At 37.5% G+C, this 19,753-nt stretch overlaps 1 protein-coding gene across 7 annotated transcripts; it reads right to left on the minus strand.

The window, feature by feature from the left end:
* Window positions 1-457: 457 nt before the first annotated feature.
* Window positions 458-18,509, minus strand: LOC127628721 (myelin transcription factor 1-like). Of its 7 annotated transcripts, none has more exons than XM_052105546.1 (23): window positions 18,460-18,509; window positions 15,841-15,932; window positions 14,370-14,424; window positions 14,226-14,256; window positions 13,218-13,280; window positions 12,904-13,139; window positions 11,833-12,798; window positions 8,495-8,629; window positions 8,056-8,146; window positions 7,823-7,942; window positions 7,441-7,655; window positions 6,965-7,170; window positions 6,346-6,570; window positions 5,914-6,065; window positions 5,680-5,742; window positions 4,950-5,018; window positions 4,527-4,589; window positions 4,260-4,343; window positions 3,912-4,133; window positions 3,159-3,250; window positions 2,934-3,037; window positions 1,888-2,031; window positions 458-1,694 (listed from the first exon to the last, which is right to left on the minus strand). In XM_052105546.1, exons 3-23 carry the CDS (start codon window positions 14,422-14,424, stop codon window positions 1,551-1,553), a joined length of 3,480 nt encoding a protein of 1,159 aa, XP_051961506.1. In that variant the 5' UTR covers window positions 15,841-15,932; window positions 18,460-18,509; the 3' UTR covers window positions 458-1,550. The 7 variants fall into 7 exon arrangements, with proteins under 7 accessions (XP_051961506.1, XP_051961507.1, XP_051961504.1 ...); XM_052105547.1 differs by having other exon boundaries at window positions 8,495-8,626; window positions 11,833-12,801; XM_052105544.1 differs by having other exon boundaries at window positions 11,833-12,801.
* Between the last annotated feature and the right edge of the window lie 1,244 nt (window positions 18,510-19,753).

A 19,753-nucleotide genomic window follows, 5' to 3' on the forward strand; every position in this document is an offset into this window, starting at 1 on the left:
TTGAGGGGCATTCTCAGTAAATATTTCTATATGTGATTAACTGCAATTAATTAATCGTAACACCATGTAATTTTAATCGATAGACAACCCTAATTAAAATATCTTCATAACCCCCAAAGTGTAATTGAATTGAATCACTTTGTATCCAGTAGATGTCAGCCAAGTATTCTAATGAGGAAGTTTTTGGTTTGGTTTTTATACTTAGGTTGGATAAATGTCACAGAGAATTAAAAAATCTTATGGACTGACCAATGTCATAAAGTATATGAATGTTGGATCATGAATTTATAAGTCTGTAATTACACAGTCATGACATGTAAAAAATAAAGTTGTTAAAATGACTTGCGCTCTGTTGTAGGTGATAGAATTCCCATTTATTTTATCAACAACATGGGCAAAGACTGTCCATATGCAGCAATCACTAACACATTAAGACATTTACAAAATAAATATGCATCAAGATCTCCAGTCAATTTGTTCTTAAATACTAAATAAATAACAATAAATACATCATATCTGTTCAACCCACTTCACTCTGGAGGGTGTCAAAATACTTTTTATGGAAAACAGAACTCATTAAATAAAGAGAATATTAAAAAACAATATAAAATATTGTTAGGTAGAAAATATTTGCACTTAAAAAAAGAGATTATAAATCTCTGTCTTTAAAAGAATTAGGAAGGTTTATAAAACAATTTGCAGTTGATTTTCTTAAAATATTGCCTCTTTCACAACACAGTGGGCAACTCTTAATAACTGTTTAAAAGCGGTGTATATAATGTTGTTTTGTGAAATAAATTGTCCATAAATAGACACTGATTAATAAATAAACAAAATAAACCTTAACATGAATAAAATAAATAATAAATTAAATGTACATTTCAAGGGCCCAATTTAAATAGTCGTTATAATAATAATAATAATTACAATAATAACATGACAATGAAACTACAAACTATTCATGGAAGTGCAATATCTATGTTCTCAAATACAATAAATATTACTGAATGGAACAGGAGCACTTTTACACCAAATATGAGACAACATTATTATACAGGGTTCAAATGGAGCAGTGCTGCATACTAATGTATTTTGTATAGGCCGGTCACTAATTGTGAATTCACCTTCAGACATTACACATAAAACACTCAGCTACGCATACACACGTAAGACTCACCCCCACAAACACACAACAATCTCACGACTAATTGTTCACGACAACCTCCATGCACTGAGGGAAGTAAGAAAGGCAGATCAGTGTCGGTGAGAGTTGCTCTATAAAAATGTAACAAATTATTTCATCCAAAAATACCCCAAAAGAAGAAGAGCCACCTTGGTTTAACAGGCAAAGATATTATGTCTAATCAAAATGGCTAAGCAGCATAATTTGAATTCTGAATTTGGTCCTTTTCTCTGAATTCCATGGGTCTTGTGGCATTTCCTCATTGTAGAGGGAGCCGCATACAAAACCTGAATGTCCTTATACAGTATTTTAACATTGTTGGTCTGGTTATTCAACCCACAGTGTCTTGCAGCTGCCTCTCCTATGCTCACACCTCAATGCCTTTAACAGCCTGGTTGATCGACTCCAGCAGGGCCCGGTTCTCTGGGTTCTGATAGCACTCTTTATCGGTGAACATATGGGTCAGCGTGTCCACATAGGTGTCAAAATTCTGTTCGGTGATTGGCTCTTGCTGTGGTAAACAACACATTTACAGTTAGTATTTATTTTATTGCTTAATTTCGATGTGTCAGAGTGGGAAAAAGTTGTCCCTTTTTGTAAAAACATTTTAAAGGTTAGCTCTGATGTTTCAATTGACTGTTTGAACCATATTTGTGAGTGCTGGACTTAGTCATTAAAAGGTAATAGGCAGCAAGTGGACTGACCATCTGTGGTAGACGGATGTTGGCAAGGCTGTGGATAAGAGCTTGGCTCAGGCCTGATAGTTCCATGAACAGAGCCTCATTCTTCTCCTCTATGAGCTTATTCTCTTCCTCCATGCTCTTGAGGTTCTTCTCCATTGATGAGATCTATATAGAGATGGCAATACATTAATAATCAGCAGGTCCAAAATCAAGCTATGGGGTACATCCCTGTGATAAACAGAACCTATAAATATGACTCAGACTGTTGCTAAGAAACAAGTTTATACAAAATATGCAAAGGTTTGAAGTTTACATATCAGGGTTTTTTTTATCCTCATATTTTCATCAGAATAAAGTAGAATATATAAGTATTGCAAATAGCATCATTATACTGCACCCTCTAACTAGGCCATAACCAAAGTCATGAAGACAATTGTGAAAATAGATAAATGCAAAATGATTGTACACAACATTTTTGGCAAATTATATTTTCACAATGGAGACAAAGCCACAGGTCTTAGAATCTTCTTGTTAAAATCTGCAGGTGGGAACTCTTTAATCTACTTTGAGTTTTATGGATAAATTTCTAGGACAATGTCATGTTAATTTTTTAAAAGACAACTTCAAACCCTAGCCAGATAACCACATTTATTCAATTCATTGACAATATTCCCACATTTTATTACTGATATGCTGAAAATGGCATGGGCCTCCCACACGCCATATTCTATGTCTCCGTGGTAACGCGATCAACGGGCCACGTGATAAGATGCACGGATTGACGGTCTCAGACGCGGAGGTAGCTGAGATTTCTCTTCTGCCACCTGGATAGAGGCTTGTCACAACGGCACCACAAGGAGCATAAGAGCAAATTGGGAATTCCAAATTGGGAGAAAAAAGGGAAGAATATATATATTTATATTCTCCCCTTTTTTATATATATATATTTTTGATATATATATATCAAAGCCAAAATTTTTTGTGGAACTAAGATAATTGCATATTTGTCTTTGTTTGTACTACTGTACATACTTATTGAAGTAAGTATGTATTTGGTCAAAGCAGACCTGAGTGTGGAGATTGGCCATGTCTGCCTCCATCTCAGAGTTGGACTCATTCAGTTCATTGATCTCTTTATTCAGCTGTTTTATGTCTTCATCATTGTCGAGAACTGAGGGGAGATAAAAACGATACATACTTTAATAAAGAGCACAAAAAAAAAACATATTGAAGAGGAGAGAAGTGAAGAAGAAAACAACTCACTCAGAGAACGTATTGATATTTGAGCTTACCATCACTTGCCCTGAATTTCTTGCTGATGTAATCATCTCCTGGGAACCTAGTTCGCTTCTTGTTAGCTGAAGCTCTAGGGCAACCTGATAGACTGTAGGAACAGATGATAGAACAAGATATATATATAAAGACTTGTTATGGTGAAATTACATGACATTTAATAAGCCTTAATCTAATTACAATAAGTAAAAAAATAACAATAATAATAATATATATATCTATATAATCCCATATATTGCAAAGCATATGCATTAATTTAGCTTTTCCAAGATAACTCAATTCATATCTTTCTAGTTTAGAAGAAAAAAAAAATAGTAAGTCTGGCTTCTAATATATGGTCTCTGTTTGAAACCATGATAGGCGTTAAAGGGATAGTTCATCAAAAAATTTAAATTCTGTCCTCATTTATTCCCTCTCATGTTGTCCCAAACCCCCATCACGTTACTTCTTACATGGAACACAGGAGGACATGTTGGACAGAATGACACCCTCAGTCACCATTCACTTTCATTGTAAGTGAATTGAGACTGAGTTTGTAAAGCAGGATTCAACATATCCTTGTGTGTTCCATGGAACAAAGAAAAGTCATACAGATTTTGGAACAACAATAGAGTGAATGCATGATTACTGAATTTTCATTTTTGGGTGAACTATCCCTTTAACTATAATGAATCAAAGACTGGACTAAAGCTGGAAAGATTGTGTCTTCTTATCAATATATATCTGCAAATGTTCTTTGGTCATTTATGTACCTGCGATGAGTGAGGAAGCTGCCATTGGCATGTCCTGATCCATCACATCCTGGAGTGGGGCAGGTTGGGCCCTCAGACTTGAAGGCCTTCCAGGAGAACGGTGTGCCATTTAACATACCCTCTTTCTGCCGGCGTGCTGCCAGTGGGCACCCGTAGGCACTGCGGTGGGTGGCGTATTTCCCACTGATATGCCCCAGACTGTCACAACCTGGCACGGGGCACCTGTAGAGAGGTAAGTGATGAACTGGCAGTCAGTTTTGGTATACTCTATAGACCTGGACTGTGCTCAGTTAATCCATTAGGGTTTATTTTTTACAACGAAACAGAATTTTCTGCACAAATACTTACTTTAGGATCTCAGAGTCTTCCTTGTCATCCTTAGTTGGGGTGGTTTTGATTCCTCCCTTCTTGGCACGTGGACATCCAGAAAGACTGCAAAAGAGAAATTTTAAATGTATTGTGTTTCTACATAAGCAGTTTGACATATTTGTTCATGCTGACAGAGGATAGCTGCAAAGATTGACACTAAACCCAAAAGTGCATCTTGAATGATGGACATTATTCCTGAAGAGGTCTGTTGGGGAAGAGGTGATGTAATATTTCTAAGTAATATACCTTCTATGGGAAGCATAGTTTCCAGTGATGTGGCCTGATCCATCACAACCAGGGGTAGGGCATCTGGAAGTCACAGAGAGAGAGAGAAGTCAATGTCAGAAACATATTGTTTAAATATCACAGGCAAAGTTAAGATCAATAAGACACTGCAAAAAAAATCATACGAAGGTTTAAACAAACATTTGAGTGTGTCTCAGCTAGTTTGAGACAAAATACCAGAAAAGTATACTGATTTATCTTTAGAAATGTAAAGTGATTACTGGTTCAAAATGCACATGAATGACCAGCAAAAGAGTCAATTGCAACTGTCAGTTGCAAGGACAGTTTTCTGTAAGGACAGTACTCAGTATACAGTGTTCAGTAGCAGTAGTCAGTCAAATGTGGTGAGGATTCATTAGAGGAAGATTTAGAGCACAGACATACTTGAGTTCAGTATTGTGGGCAGCCATGAGGGTCCGAAGACTTTTATCAGCAAGGGGACAACCAGAGAGACTGAACAGCAGTGAAGAAAGAGCAGGAAGATAGAACAGAGGAAAGAAGAAATTCAAGACTGATTTAATTAAAGATTAACAGAGATTTGTTTCAAGACTGAAGGGAAATATTTTATTGCCCTGTACATTTATGACTGTATATGTGTGTTGGCCTATACAAAGTAATATTGAATAAAAGCCAATTACCTTTTTTTTATTATTATTATTTATTTATTGATATATTAGTATGTCTTTTGAATGTGACTATATGTTTTTGCATAGTACAGCTATTTTGTTTAGCCGATTATGACTGTTGTTTGAGTGGGAAGTTTATGAGAAAAACTCAGGGGAAAATAAAGAGTTATTTAACTACAAAGACACTTTGGTTAGAGTCATGGATGCAGTGAATAAATGTCAGCTTGTATTGCTGCTTTAGAAAAACTAGTGCTAATGTTAAAATAAAAATGATAGTGCATGCTAAATGCATGAAAGTAAATAGCATTTGTTTGTGGTGTGGGCCTGACCCTATAAGTCATTGTACAGGTTCAATGCTACAGAGCGTAACAATTGTAAGGTTTCAGTACAGAGTATGGTTTAGAGAGAGGAAAACAGAAAGCAAGCAAAAAGGAAAAAAAAATGGTGCTGGTCAGACCAAAAAGAATGTGTCATAGCATCTGCCATACCTGCGATGAGATGCATAGTTCCCAGTAATATGTCCACTGCCATCACAACCAGGGGTGGGACATCTGAGGAGAGAGGAGAAGAGCTTACATCCCTGCAAAATACTGTAATTCTGCTTAAAATATGAATTAACCATTGCCAGAAACCAAAAAGGTAAAAACTTTAGCTTCAAAGATGTGTTTTGTCATTGTGTGTCAAACGGTTTCAGTGAAATAAGCATGGTAGAGGAAACTTACAACAAGACTTCTTTCTTGCAGTCCTTGGGCTGGGTCTTGACCTTGAAGCTGGAGGTTGTGACTTCACCAGGGTACTTCCTGTCCTCCAAGCTCTCCTGAGTGGCATCATCATCTTCATCAGAGGAAGCATATGAGTGAATGGTGTACTCCACCTAATGACAAGGGAATATCAAAACATGTCAAATGGATGCAAAATTCTGTTAGCCTCAGTCACAATTCCCTTTTATTGCATCTTTTTTGCAATACAATGAAAGTGAATGGTGACTGATGCTAACATTGTGCCTAAATAACATTTTAAATGTATTTACAAAAATTTTCTTCTGTTCCACACACAGGATTGAAAAAACATGAGTAAATAATGACAGAATGTCATATCAGTTAAGTGAGAATGTATGAACATGCTCTAAAGGAATGAAAGGGAAAGATATTTACCTCATCTGGCTCGTCCTCTTTCTGTCGGTTTGACTTGGTGTAGTCCAAAGGCCCCTCCCACTCTTCTTGTATGTTGGTGTGGCTAGAGTGAGGTGAGATGACACCTTGATGGTGAGATGATGATGATGAAGTTGAGGATTGGTCTGGTGACCTTACTCCTTCCCTCATGGGTTTCTTCATGCTGAGGTCCAGTGTGCCATTCTCATCTACATTAATCTCCATTTCCTAAAGAAAGGTTAAGAGTGAATAAATAAAAGGGATTAAATTAAACAAAATTAAATTATCTTAAAAATAAGCTCAGCCACCTTGGAATGCAAAAGGAGACGTTAAGCTGAATGTTCCCTCAGTCACAATTCACTTTCATTAGATCTTTTCTCCATACAATGAAAGTGAATGGTGACTGATGCAACCTTTTACCTAACATCTAATTTTGTGGAACAAAGTCAAGTCATAAGGTTTTGGAACAATTTGCGGGTGAGTACATATTTACAGCATTTACATTTTTGGGAGAACTTTCCCTTTAATATGTAGTTTAATTCTAGTGGTACTTTTGATGTGAACGCAATGGAATTAAACCTTCATCTAGATTGAATCACAGAAACAGATGGTTGGTACTCACCTTGCTGCCCTGGTCTGGTTGCATGGTGCTGAGGTTTTCAGGCCTCTCCCAGCAGCGGGTGGACAGGTTAAGAATGGCAGTGGCGGCCATGTGAGCGGCTTCGGCATCATGGGTATAGTCGTACCCACTGGAGGTGGAAGAGGAGCTGCTTTTGGTGCTTTTGGACAGGCTGTGGCTTGGGGATGAGGCTTTAGGGAATGGTTTAGCTGTACAACATAAGAACATGTATTTCATTCAGTAAGCTTCTCACTTGGGCAAATTATGTCATTCAGTTTCTGGGTGTTTCATAAGATATACATGCATAATAAGTATAAAAGCATTAGCAAAATGCTTTTTACAATAGTTTTAGATGGAATATAGCATGTCAAAGGAGACATTCCAAACGTATTTCAAGTCACCTACCCATCAACTGACGAATTTTGTATGCCTTTCTTAGAACACATTAGTTATTTTAAAAGGAATGAGGGTTTGCTTACGTTTGAAGGCTTTAGGTGAGGTTTCGCTGGTGGGCATCTTGGGGGCAAGCATGCCCTGGCCAAACACCTGCACATCGAAGCTTGCATAGTCGAAGGACACCTTAGAATACTTCTCCAGCTCCTTGGCCAGGTTGGCCCGAGGTGTGGCTGGCATGGCATTGGGCCTGTAGCTGCCATACTGAGGGATCTCCAGCTGCTTCACAAAACACATTGGCCTACAAAGAAAAAGAGAGATCTTGAGATCATTCTGAAATTGTTTTAAAGCATGCCTTCTTAGGAATTTTTCTCGAGAATACATTTTCACAGTGCTTACATGTCAAGCTCTTGTACAGTATGTATTGAGGATCTAGATATAGAGCTAAAATGAGGTGAAAAAACGTACCTGAGAACTCTGTCGGAGTTTGAGCCAACAGTGGATGGATCACTGACAGAGGTCTGAGGCTGTGACAGCTTTTCAAGGCTCTTGTGTTTCCCTGCTGCAGCAATAGGGCAGCCAGACAGACTAAAAAAGAATAATAGAATAAAATAGACAAAATGTTATGGTTACATATAAAAAGCATTTGTGTGAATAAAAACTGAAGTTTGAAATGTTTAATATCACTAATGAGGCAGTACCTGCGATGTGTGTTGCGGTTGCTGTTCACATGTCCCTGCCCAGTGCATCCGGGTGTTGGACACTTAAGTACGTTCTCATGCATTGCCAAGACTAGGGGCAAGAGACACATTAGTATACTGATATAAGCAATATGTTTAAATATAAGCTGTTCATTTTTTTTTGTTAGGTAACCTAAAAAATGCTTCATGTGGTAACATCTAAATCAAATGGTTTTATTCAAGTCAAACGTATTATTTAATATTAATGATTCAACCCAATTACATTAGGTTACACCAACAAAAGTACTGTAGTTTTTAGCGATTCGATCAAGCAGTAATAGATCCTTAAGGTAACAATTGCAGCTTACCACTTTTTACAGTGTGAGATGTTCTCCATGAACATGGAGACACCCCTCCATGTTCTAGTAGCAGTGTAGTACTAGTGCAAGACTATGCTTACCCTCTGGAGGGATTCTGTCCTTGTGTGGACACCCAGAAAGGCTGCGGTGGTGTGGGTATAGTCCAGTCACATGACCTGTCCCATCACACCCTGGAGTGGGGCACTTTACTTCCTTCTTTTCTGATCTTGAACCTTCTATGTCCAAGAATAGGGGAAGATATGAAAAACGATTAAAGGGATAGTTCATACAAATATGAAAATTCTCTCATCCTTTACTCACCCTCATTTCATCTAAGATGTGTATGACTTTCTTCAGCAGAACACAAACTAAGATGTTAAGAAACATATCTCAGCTCTGTAGGTCCATACAATGCAAGTGAATATTGATCAGAACTTTGTAGCTCTAAAAATCATAAGGGAACCATCCGATTAATCCATAAGTTTCCAGTGTTTAAGTCCATATCTTCAGAAGCAATATAATAGGTGTGTTTGAGAAACAGAGCAATATTTATGTCCTTTTTTACTTTAAATCTCCACTTTTTTCAGATTTATAGTAAAAAAGGACTTACATTTTGATCTGTTTCTCAAACACACCTATTATATCACTTCAGAAGACGTGAATATATACACTGGAGTTTTAAGGATTACTTTTATGTTTCCTTAATATGATTTTTGCAGCTAGAAAGGTCTGATCACCGTTCACTTGCATTGTATGGACCTACAGAACTGAAATATTCTTCTAAAAATCTTTGTTTGTGTTCTGGTGAGGAAAGAAAGTCACACATCTGGGATGGCATAAGGGTGAGTAAATGATGAGAGAATTTTAAACACATTTCACCTTAATGATTGTAAACTTATACGCTTCACTGCAAAATTAATTTTCTTAATCATTATTTTGTCTTGTCTTCCAGTAAAAATATAATCATCCTTAAAATAAGATACATTTATTTATAAAGACTATAAAGTCTAGATTTAAATGTATTTTTCTTACAAATATTGGCAAATATTATAAATTTTTTCTAGTTTTGAGCATAAATTTAACAAAATGTATTATTCCTTAAAGGAATATTTCGGGCTCAAGACATGTACAGCTCAATTGACAACATTTGTGGTATCATTTCTATTACCACAAAAAACAAATTTCACTCGTCCCTCCTATTCTTTAAAGAAAAGCAGAAATCGAGGATACACTGAGGCACTTACAACCCCAATTCCTAAAAAGTTGGGACAGTATGATAAATGCTTGTAAAAACAAAAAGGAGTTATTTGTAAATTATATTCAACCTTTGCTATATTGAAAGCACTACAACTACACATTATATGATGTCTTTCCTTGTCAATTTGATTGTTTTTTTTTAATTGCACAGTAATTTCAAATCAGATGATTGTAACACACTCCAAAAAAGTTGAGACAGTCGAGTGTTTACTACTGTGAAACATCACCATTTCTTCTAATAACACTTATTAAGCATTTAGGCAATTAAGACACAAGTTTGTTATTTAAAAAGGGAATAAATTTCCCCCATTCATCCATTATGCAGGTCTTTAGCTACACAATTGTACGGGGTCTTCATTGCCATATGGTGTGCTTCATAATGCACCACACATTCTCAATTGGAGACAGGTCAGGACTGCAGGTAGGCCAATCTAGCACCCGCAATCTCTGCTCACACAGCCATGCACTTGAAATCCGGGCAGTATGTAGTTTGAAGTTGTCCTGCTGGAAAATTCAGGGATGTCCCTGGAAATGATGGTGCTGGATGGCAGTATGTGTTGCTACAAAACTTGTACATATCTGTTTGTATTCATGGTGGCCTCACAGATGTGCGATTTACCCATGCTATGAACACTGACACCTCTGGCCCATACAGACACTGACTTTTGGACCTGATGTAATAACAGCTTGGATGGCACTTTGGCCTGGATAACACAACGGCATTGTTTTTCAAAATTTTGGGGAAATGTGGACTCCAGACCAAAAAACACAGTTCCACTATTCTACTTTCCATCTAAGGTGAGACCGCGCCCAGAGAACTCGGCAGCACTTCTGGACAGTGTTGATGTAGGGCTTCTGCTTTGCACAGTAAAGTCTTAACTTGCGTCTGTGGATGCAGCGGTGAGTGGTGTTGACTAAAAAAGGTTTACTAAAGTTATCCCAAACCCGTGTTCATTATATCCATTACAGATGAATGATATTTTTTAAGACAGTGATGTCTGAGGGATCACATGCATTCAGAAATGGTTTTCGTCTCGCCCTTTTCGCACAGAGTTTTGACCAGATACCTTGAATCTTTTAACTATATTGTGCACTGTAGATGGTGAAATGCCCAAAATCCTTCTAATTTGTCTTTGGGAAATATTGTTCTCAAAGTGCTGGATTATTTGCTGAATATTAGCATCTTTTGCAAATTGACAAGTCTCGAATGATTCTTGCTCTTGAAGGACTGGGCTGTTTTTGGAGGTTCCTTGTATACTATAATACAATTGCCTCACCTGTTTAACATCTCCTGTTTTACATCGGCTTGTCATTTTAACTCATCAAATTGTTATTAGTCTTATCTTTTTTTGGAGCGTGTTGCAACCATCTGATTTGAAATTACTGTACATTTTTAAAAAACTATGAAATTCACAAGGAAAAACATAATATAATATTTAGTTAAAGTGCTTTCAATATAGCAAAGGGTGAATATAATTTACAAATCACTCCTTTTTTTTTATCAGCATTTTTCATACTGTCCCAACTTTTTCAGAATTGGGTTGTATAATGAAAGTAAATTTTAAAGAAAGGGTTTAAAGACAGTGAAGCTTATAATTTTATGAAAGAGCTTACATATTCTTCTGTGTAATAATCATAACAAGATTCTTCTGTTCAAACTTGTGTATTAATTGAGCTGAAAAAGTTGTTTAAATTGTAATTTCCTCAGTCATTTTAGGGTTTTTGAATTTACATTGTCATGGCAATGAAGTTGTAAAATTGGCTATAACTTTACACAGAAAAGGTTAGTATGTGATTTAATCACACTAAAATAATTTTTACACACATATTGTTTATGTCTTGTGGCTATTTTGAAAAATTTAAAGTTGTAAGTGCTTCACAGTAACCCAGACATTTGCTTTTTTTTTTTTTTACGAAAAGGAGGGATGAGTCAAATAAATTTTTGTGGTAATCAAAAATATTCCACAAATGCTGTCGATTGAGCTTAACTTGTATTCCTTAACTTGAAATATTCCTTTAAGGGTATTTTTTACCGAAATACAAAACATAATATTGATAAAGAAAAAGACTATTTTGGATGATATTGTCATGATGACAGTAGGCTAAAGTGCTTATTGCATTGTATGTTTAAATACATGCCATCTGCCCACTGATATCAAGGATGATCAGCATTCCCTGTCACCTTTGCCATAGTATCCTCTGTGAGCTGCGATGTCCATTGCCATACTCATCCTCTCCTCTGGGCTGTGGTAGCACTGCAGCTCAGGAGAGAGGCTCTCTTCTGAACTGTGTCCTATCTGCTCAGCTTTTAGTGCAATGGCCTGTTCCAGCAGTCCCAGGTTCCCTCTTGTCATGTCATATGTTTCTGAATCATCTGTCACCTCTGATCTCTGTGACATGCTATCCAAGTCCTCATCATCTGCTTCATCCTCCTCCTCCTCTTCTCCTTCATCTTCCTCATCTTCCTCATCTTCCTCTCCCTCTGAGCCCAGCTCGATGACTACAGTGTGTGAGGCTTTATCCGATGTGTTATCTCTCTCTTCTTCGTCATCTTCCTCCTCCTCATCTTCACCAAGTGGGTGGTCTGGTTCTATGTTGCTGTGTGTTATCACATGTGGTTCTAATTCCTGAGCTGAAGCAGTGGTGACAGAGGCAATTAGGGAGTTGGAAGTTTGAACCAGGGCCTGTTCTTCCTCCTCCTCTCCTTCTGCTTCCTCATCATCATCATCATCATCATCTTCACTATCCTTCTCTGTCTCCTCAATCTCTTTGGTCAGGACTTTTCCAAAGTCGCCGCTGTAGTACTGGTGGTCTGAGTTGTTCTTCTGACTCATACATTGTGTTTCCTCTTCCCCTTCTTCCTCTTCGTCCTCCTCTTCTTCCTCTACTGTCTGTACAGGCTCTTTAGTCTCTTTCAGCTGCTGTGTCACTCTTTCCTCTTCTGTTATTTCTTCTCCATCCTCTTCTACCTCTTCCTCTCGAGCCTGAATCTCTGTGGCAACCTGAAGCTCCTCGGTCTCAGTATCCATGGTGATTTGTTGGATGGATGTGACCTCAGTGTTGACTTGCACTTTCTCGCTTTCTTGCGCTGGACTTGACATGTCTTGAACAGGTGATTTGTTCTCTTCTCGGTCCACTTGTGAACTGTCTACTAAGGGAATCACAAAAAGGACAAATGCAAATTAAAAGACTAGTCAAGAGACACATGCATTTCTTGTTTAAAAACCTTAAGTAAAATAAGCCATCAAGCCACCTGTCGTTACTTCTGATGTAGGTGTCTTTTCCTTTGCATCCAACTCTTTATAAGCTGTGTCCTCTTCAGACTCCGCCCCCTCATCTTTAGCTTCTGTTTCACTATTTGTGTCGCTGTCTGCATTGAACCCATCATCCATGGCCAGCTTAAGGTGGTCGGGCTTCTTTTTAGAGGCTGGTTGATTCTCTTCTGCCTCCTGAAGTTTTCTTTTTTTTGCCAATGGGCAACCCAATGCACTGGAAGGGAGAGGGACGAAAGGTTAGACAAAAACCTTTTTCTTTGGCATTTACAGTATGACAATTCTTACTACCAACCTTCTGTGTCGTGCATACTTTCCACTGACGTGGCCTAAACCATCACATCCTGGGGTAGGGCAGCTACAAAACAACAGGCTCAATTACATAGTTGCATTTATTAACCTTACTAAGCACATGTCTTTCTAAACATGTAGAATGACATGATACACCGATCAGCAACAACATTAAAACCACCTGCCTAATATTGCTTAGGTCCCCCTTATGCCGCCAAAACAGTGCCAACCCGCATCTCAGAATAGCATTCTGAGATTATATTCTCCTCACCACAATTGTACAGAGTGGTTATCTGAGTTAACATAGACTTTGTCAGTTTGAACCAGTCTGGCCATTCTCTGTTGACCTCTTTAATCAACAAGTTATTTCCATCCACAGAACTGCCCCTCAGTGGATGTTTTTTGTTTTTGGCACCATTCTGAGTAAATTCTAGAGACTGCTGTGCATGAAAATCTCAGGAGATCAGCAGTTACATAAATACTCAAACCAGCCCATCTGGCACCAACAATCATGTCATGGCCAAAATCTCTGAGATCACATTTTCCCCATTCTAATGGTTGATGTGAACATTCAGTGAAGCTCCTGACCCATATCTGCATGATTTTATGCACTGCAATGCTGCCACACAATTGGCTGATTAGATAATCGCATGGATGATTGTTGGTTTGAGTATTTCTGTAACTGCTGATCTCCTGGGATATTCAAACACAACAGTCTCTAGCAATTACTCAGAATGGTGCCAAAAACAAAAAACATTCAATGAGGGGCAGATCTGTGAATGGAAATGCCTTGGTTATGAGAGAGGTCAACAGAGAATGGTCAGACTGATTCGAACTGACAATGTCTATGGTAACTCAGATAACCGCTCTGTACAATTGTGGTGAGAATAATAGGGCTAACACTGTTTTGGCAGCATGAGGGGGACCTACACAATATTAGGCAAGTGGTTTTAATGTTGTGGCTGATCGGTGTAGATCTACAGATATCTTTATCAAAAGCTAATTTTCTCACCTGTATTCTTGTCCTACAAGCTCAAGAGGAACTTTAATGAGGAAAGAGATAAAAGTTCTGTAAGTCAATAAAAGAAAACAAAGATGCCAGAAGAATTTTTTTTTTTTAGATTACTAGATTAAATGTGTTTCACGTGGCTCTCACCTCTGATGCCTTTTGAGCGTGTCCTTGTCCGCTTATCATCTGCGTCTTGGCTCATCTGGAAATAAAATACACACAGATGGTCATAGGACTACTATGTAGGATGTGTGACATATTTACAATCTCTATGTCCCTCACCATTCTCTAAATCTCTGTATCATTTCACTGTTACACTATATTACAAATTGCATATCTCTGAAAGAGATACATTTCAGATATCAATTTAAACTCAGTCCATAAGACAGCTTGTGATTTTATCTCCAGATCTGATATTAATTTATCAGAGTAGCCCTCAATCCTTTTAAATGCTTTCAAGGAGCTCAATCAATAATGCACATCCAATCAGTTCCTTTGAATTGAACAACACTTAGAGGGAGGGAAGTGAAATATGAGACAAATAAAATTGGTAGGGGAGTGAGAAAGAGATTGAGAGAAAGATATTAAGAACTTTTAGCCTACTTGGTACACTGTAAACCCTAATGTTGTCATTACTGCAGAATCAAGTTGTCTTTGGTCTCATAACTCAAATATCTATGTTCTTTAAACTTATTTTTCTTAAAAATCTATAGATTTAAGATTTTAAATGTAAATAGTTCAAAATTGAGGATATGGGGAATATCCATAATCCCTTGCACTTGACTTAATTCATTATGTTTCCTAGCTCAAAGGGAACTTATGGGAGTATTTCAATAGTTGTTATTAAGTATTCATAGAGGTTTTTAGCTCTTTTGTATTATTATTTATGTTATGTTGTTTTGTTGCAAATAGTTGATTCATGTGATAACACCATTAGGCTGATCTGTGTTCCATTTGGTCAAGTTGGACTTTGTTAACTCGACTTCAGATCACCTGAAGTACAGGTATATATGCATTTCAGTGGAGAATTATTTCATGATTTACCTAGAATTGGTAATACAACTTTTTTGATGAGCTGTATTATTGTGTTCTCTAAATTTGAGTCAGTTCAACTAAAATTATTAAGTTGAAATAACAATATTTAAATAGCAAGTCTGAGTAAAGTCTACTCGCATCAAGTTATCTTAACTTACTTTAAGTTCGTTCTATATGAACACCAAGTTAAGTGAACTTAATTACACAAGTTTGGAGATGCTACTGAATTCAATTGAGGGAATGAGATTTCTTAATCAATTGCGTAAAGTCAAATTATTAAGGTTTTTTTTTAAGAGACAATCAAAACTTTCAATACTCCACCACTACGCTCATGGATAACTAATCATACACACAACCACACACTCACACATGTTGGTGCGGCTATCCTTATGAGGACTCTCCATAGCATAATGGTTTTATACAGTATGAACTATAGATTTTAATCCCCTAACCCTCACAAAAAACATTCTGCATTTTTACATTTAAATTAAAAAAAAAACTGTACACACACACACACACACACACACACACACACACACACACACACACACACACACACACACATACGTACATATTGTTTCACCTTTATTCTCTTAATCCTTTTGTTCTCACTGCTGCTGACTTTGTCCCCTCGTGTCCACCTCTGGCTCAGCAGCTGCCCTCTGAACTCATTCTCTGTTGGAAGAGCAGGAAGACAACAAAGTATTAGCATGATATTTTGCATGTCCAAACACAGAATACACATCACTTTAAAGGTAAGATTTTTATCATTGGTTTTGTTGCTGATGCTGCCTTATGCAAAACAATAAGTGGAACATTTTACAATGTATATTGTAGTCATATTTCTAACACCATGACTCGAGGAGAGTATTGCCTTGTGACATTTTATAAGTCTTAGTTTGCTTGAAACGTGTAGTAAAAGTGAAACACCATGCAAACCCACCAACTAATGCTTATGGAGCAGTTGGGGCTCCTGAAATAAAAAGCAATTTGCCTGTAATGCTGACTCGCACCCAAGTATTGCAAACATAAATTTCCTTGGGATGACTATCAACGATGAACATCCCTAATCTGGAAGCAAACATAAATAGCCCCCTGAGGACACATGCACTTTGGTCAATGAATGGGGCTTTCAGCAGTACATCATTGTCTGACAGAGTCCGCGTGCTTTCATGGCTCTGGTGTTGATTATACATCGTGGGTGACGAGAGATGCGACAGGGACCCAGCTGCTTTTATCAGGGCGTCATTACACGTAGTCTGATGACATTTTAAATAGCACCTGGTGCTCAGCCACTTCACACACGTAACCGAGGAGGGAATTCCCCAGAGAACCGCAACAACTTCAGCACTTGCCGCAAATTATGCAATACGCTGCGCAAACCTTTCTTATAAATCATTATCCTGTGTCCATTTTATGAGAGGCCAGTTGATTTTAGATTGATTTTAGCGCTTTTGCTGAAAACCTTGCATAACAATAAACAGTATCAAAATTGTATATTCAACATTCTTCATGTGTACGTATGGGCCTATGCATCTATGTATAGGAGTTAGGGGGCGTTCAAACCCAACACGCCTTTTTAGCGTTCCTAACTCAATCGTGTATTAGATGCCGTGTTAAAAAATAACTCAAACTCTTAAAAACACGTTTTGACACACCTGCGTTCGTGGCTTTGCGTTTCTTTTTTTTTATGTTTTTGCTCAAGGGCGCGTTCTGTGTGAACACACATTTATATATTATAGCTAATGTGTTTATAGCCACACATTTAGGCTACACGTGGATGTAAAATGTACAGGCTAATATTAATTATGTCTCTTTTGTCACATCAGGCCTTTAGCTTCGAAGAAGCATCATGATGCTGCGCATAACCTCTTCCGAGCACACCTCGCCTTGAATTTATCAGAAAACCCCTCCGCCCTTCACTGTAAACCCACGAGCTACTCTACTACCACAAAAAAAGATGCAGTAAAGGCAACTTGGCTGTCACTTCCTCGTGGATAAACAATATTCAGCAGAACACAAAAGGAATAAATCTGACTGTTTTTTGTTGTTGTTTTATTAATCACAAATAGGCTAAATATTGTTCAGGGAGGTGTTACAAAGCAAATAGGCATCAGTAAATTGAGCAAAGCAATGAATAGAGCGAAGCAACAGCAATTTTGAATGGACAAATGAAAGAAAAGGCGATAATCTTATCTGATAACGGAATAGTGTATTATGTAGACCTGGCCTAGAGTAGGCTAAACAGATGGCTCGCATTGTTTTGTTTCGCTTAAAAAACGCACGCGATGCAAAATCATCAAAAGAAAACAATTCGACAGCGGTGCAAATGCTGCTTGTCCGTTGCCTAAAGGTTTATAATGACTATTTGTCCACTCCCTTTAAATAGGCTACATTGCGTTTGCATATGTATGTTTCACTTAGCCTACAATGATCAAACTTCTAATCAACTTCCCTTTAAACTCCCACTGCATGGCCTGTTTCCGATGCGCGTATAGCCTATATAAGGAACGTTTTGTTTTTAATCATGGTAAGAAAACAAAAGAGGATTCATTCACTACTGAGATCGAAATTTACAAGCAGAAATAACGTTGTGAAAGATGGAATAGAGGCCCTTCTATGTAAGAAATAAACACACAATAGGTAATGCAGTTACTATAATGGCTTGTGGACGCGTCCTCTATACACAACAAGACTGTGTCCAGGAACAACTAGTTAATGCACACAAACAAGCAAAAATAAGACAAAATCTTCTTAAAATGTAAACACGGTGGAATGACACTGTTTCTTTAAGAGATTGCAAGTCCGGCGTCCATTTGGCTTCAAGAGTAACGGAAATGAAAATGAGCAAACCTTCTTAAAATGTTTTACTTGATACACATTTTTCCAATCAGCGTCCCAAAATACCATAAAAGGGAAAAATACCATATGCAAACGTATCCCATTGACGATGTTTTTCGGCGAGCGGCCTCTTGCTCTTTGTAGGCGCTTGTCTGTTAACTTCAGTGTTGTACCTCCCCTTCAAACAGTATCTCCTGCTGTTACCGCAAAAAACCTTCAACAGCTCGCCCACGACCGGTTTGAATCCTCTTCATGTTGTAAACAAGGCACGTAAATCCAAAGATCGGCAGGTAACGTTACCTTAAATGTTACCAAAATAATTTCTCCATACGCGTTGTCGCTGAGAACGATATTGACTTACCTTTCTCTCACAGGCCCATTGTCCACCCCTTCTCTACCCTGTGCTGTGACATCATCATCACAGTAAAACATGTAGCAACAACACAAGATGGAGAGAGGGCCACCCCCGATCAAAAATACACACAGAGCTCCTTTGACATTTGATGTATAGCCTAATATTGCAGCGCAGTAAGCTAAGTTAGCATGCTATTGTAGGCCTATCTCTTAACTAAAGTAAACAACAACAACAACAAAGCTAATTAATTTACTTATTTAAAGATAATACAAAATCAAATTACATTTAGATGCATTTTATGTATTCCCGAGTCTTGTTGAAAGTCCAGCACCCACCACAGCGCTGTTTCAGCACCATGGACAAGAGCAGGTTCTGATTTGACAACACGCAAAGCAGTGTTTTTTATTTTATTTTTTAACACAGTAACGATGAAAGCACTGAATGTGACATGAAAATTAGTTTCATGATCAAATCATGTATATTCAAAACAAGCTTTTATGCCTATAAGTCTTTTCAGACTAGACAGCATTCGTCTGACTATTGTTGAATTTGGTGCACGATAAATATTCAGTAGCCTAAATAAAATATTGAGTAATAATTCACTGCACTGGAGAGAACAACATTTCTGCTACTCAAAAGGATTACGAGGATTTAATATTAATCTATTTTGCCATGCGTAATGACACGTTTCGGTGCTTCAAAAGGATGCGTGGTTAAACTACTTTTTATTTTATTTTATCAAAAGCTCAAAAGTGTGACCTATTTGTCGAATATATTATCAATTTGATCTGCTTAAAAAAACAGCTATTTAATTTTTTTTCTTCTAAAGTTTGCGGCAAACTTTTATGTATTTTAACCAAAGACCTGCGGGCAAAGTGAAAATGGCAAAAAAATAAATAAATAGCCTTTGATTGAGTTCTGTCGACATTTGTGGATTGCATCCACGGTAAAATGTAGGCTAACTATAAATATTTTTCAATAATCTTGAATTTTATTAGGTAGCCTAGTCTAGCTAATTCCGTCACCAGAAGTGGAAAAATACAGCGAGAGAAAAAGAAACATAAATGCAATTTTTATAATAATGTTTACTGAAGTTCAAAAAAAGTTTCGTATCTTTCATGAAGCTGGCACTAGCCTTTGAAAGTTTTGCATAGGCTATTTAATGAGACCGCAGTTCTTCGGTTACCAGCTGGAACTTTGTTCGCCCCTCATCCTAAAGTTTCATACAGATGGATGGCCCAGAACACAATTAAAGCCACAGTCTGTTTCCACTGGCCAGACACTAGCTGTGTATAAATAT

The sequence above is a fragment of the Xyrauchen texanus genome, chromosome 35, assembly GCF_025860055.1.
Source record: "Xyrauchen texanus isolate HMW12.3.18 chromosome 35, RBS_HiC_50CHRs, whole genome shotgun sequence".
NCBI lineage: Eukaryota > Metazoa > Chordata > Actinopteri > Cypriniformes > Catostomidae > Xyrauchen > Xyrauchen texanus.

Coding starts and splice junctions, on each gene's coding strand:
- LOC127628721 (XM_052105544.1), bottom strand. CDS start 14,424: ATGAGCCAAGACGCAGATGATAAGCGGACAAGGACACGCTCAAAAGGC. Junction 13,281..14,225: donor CTTGTAGGACAAGAATACAG/GTGAGAAAATTA, acceptor GTTGTTTTGTAG/CTGCCCTACCCCAGGATGTG. Junction 2,032..2,933: donor TGGCCAATCTCCACACTCAG/GTCTGCTTTGAC, acceptor ATCTCTATATAG/ATCTCATCAATGGAGAAGAA.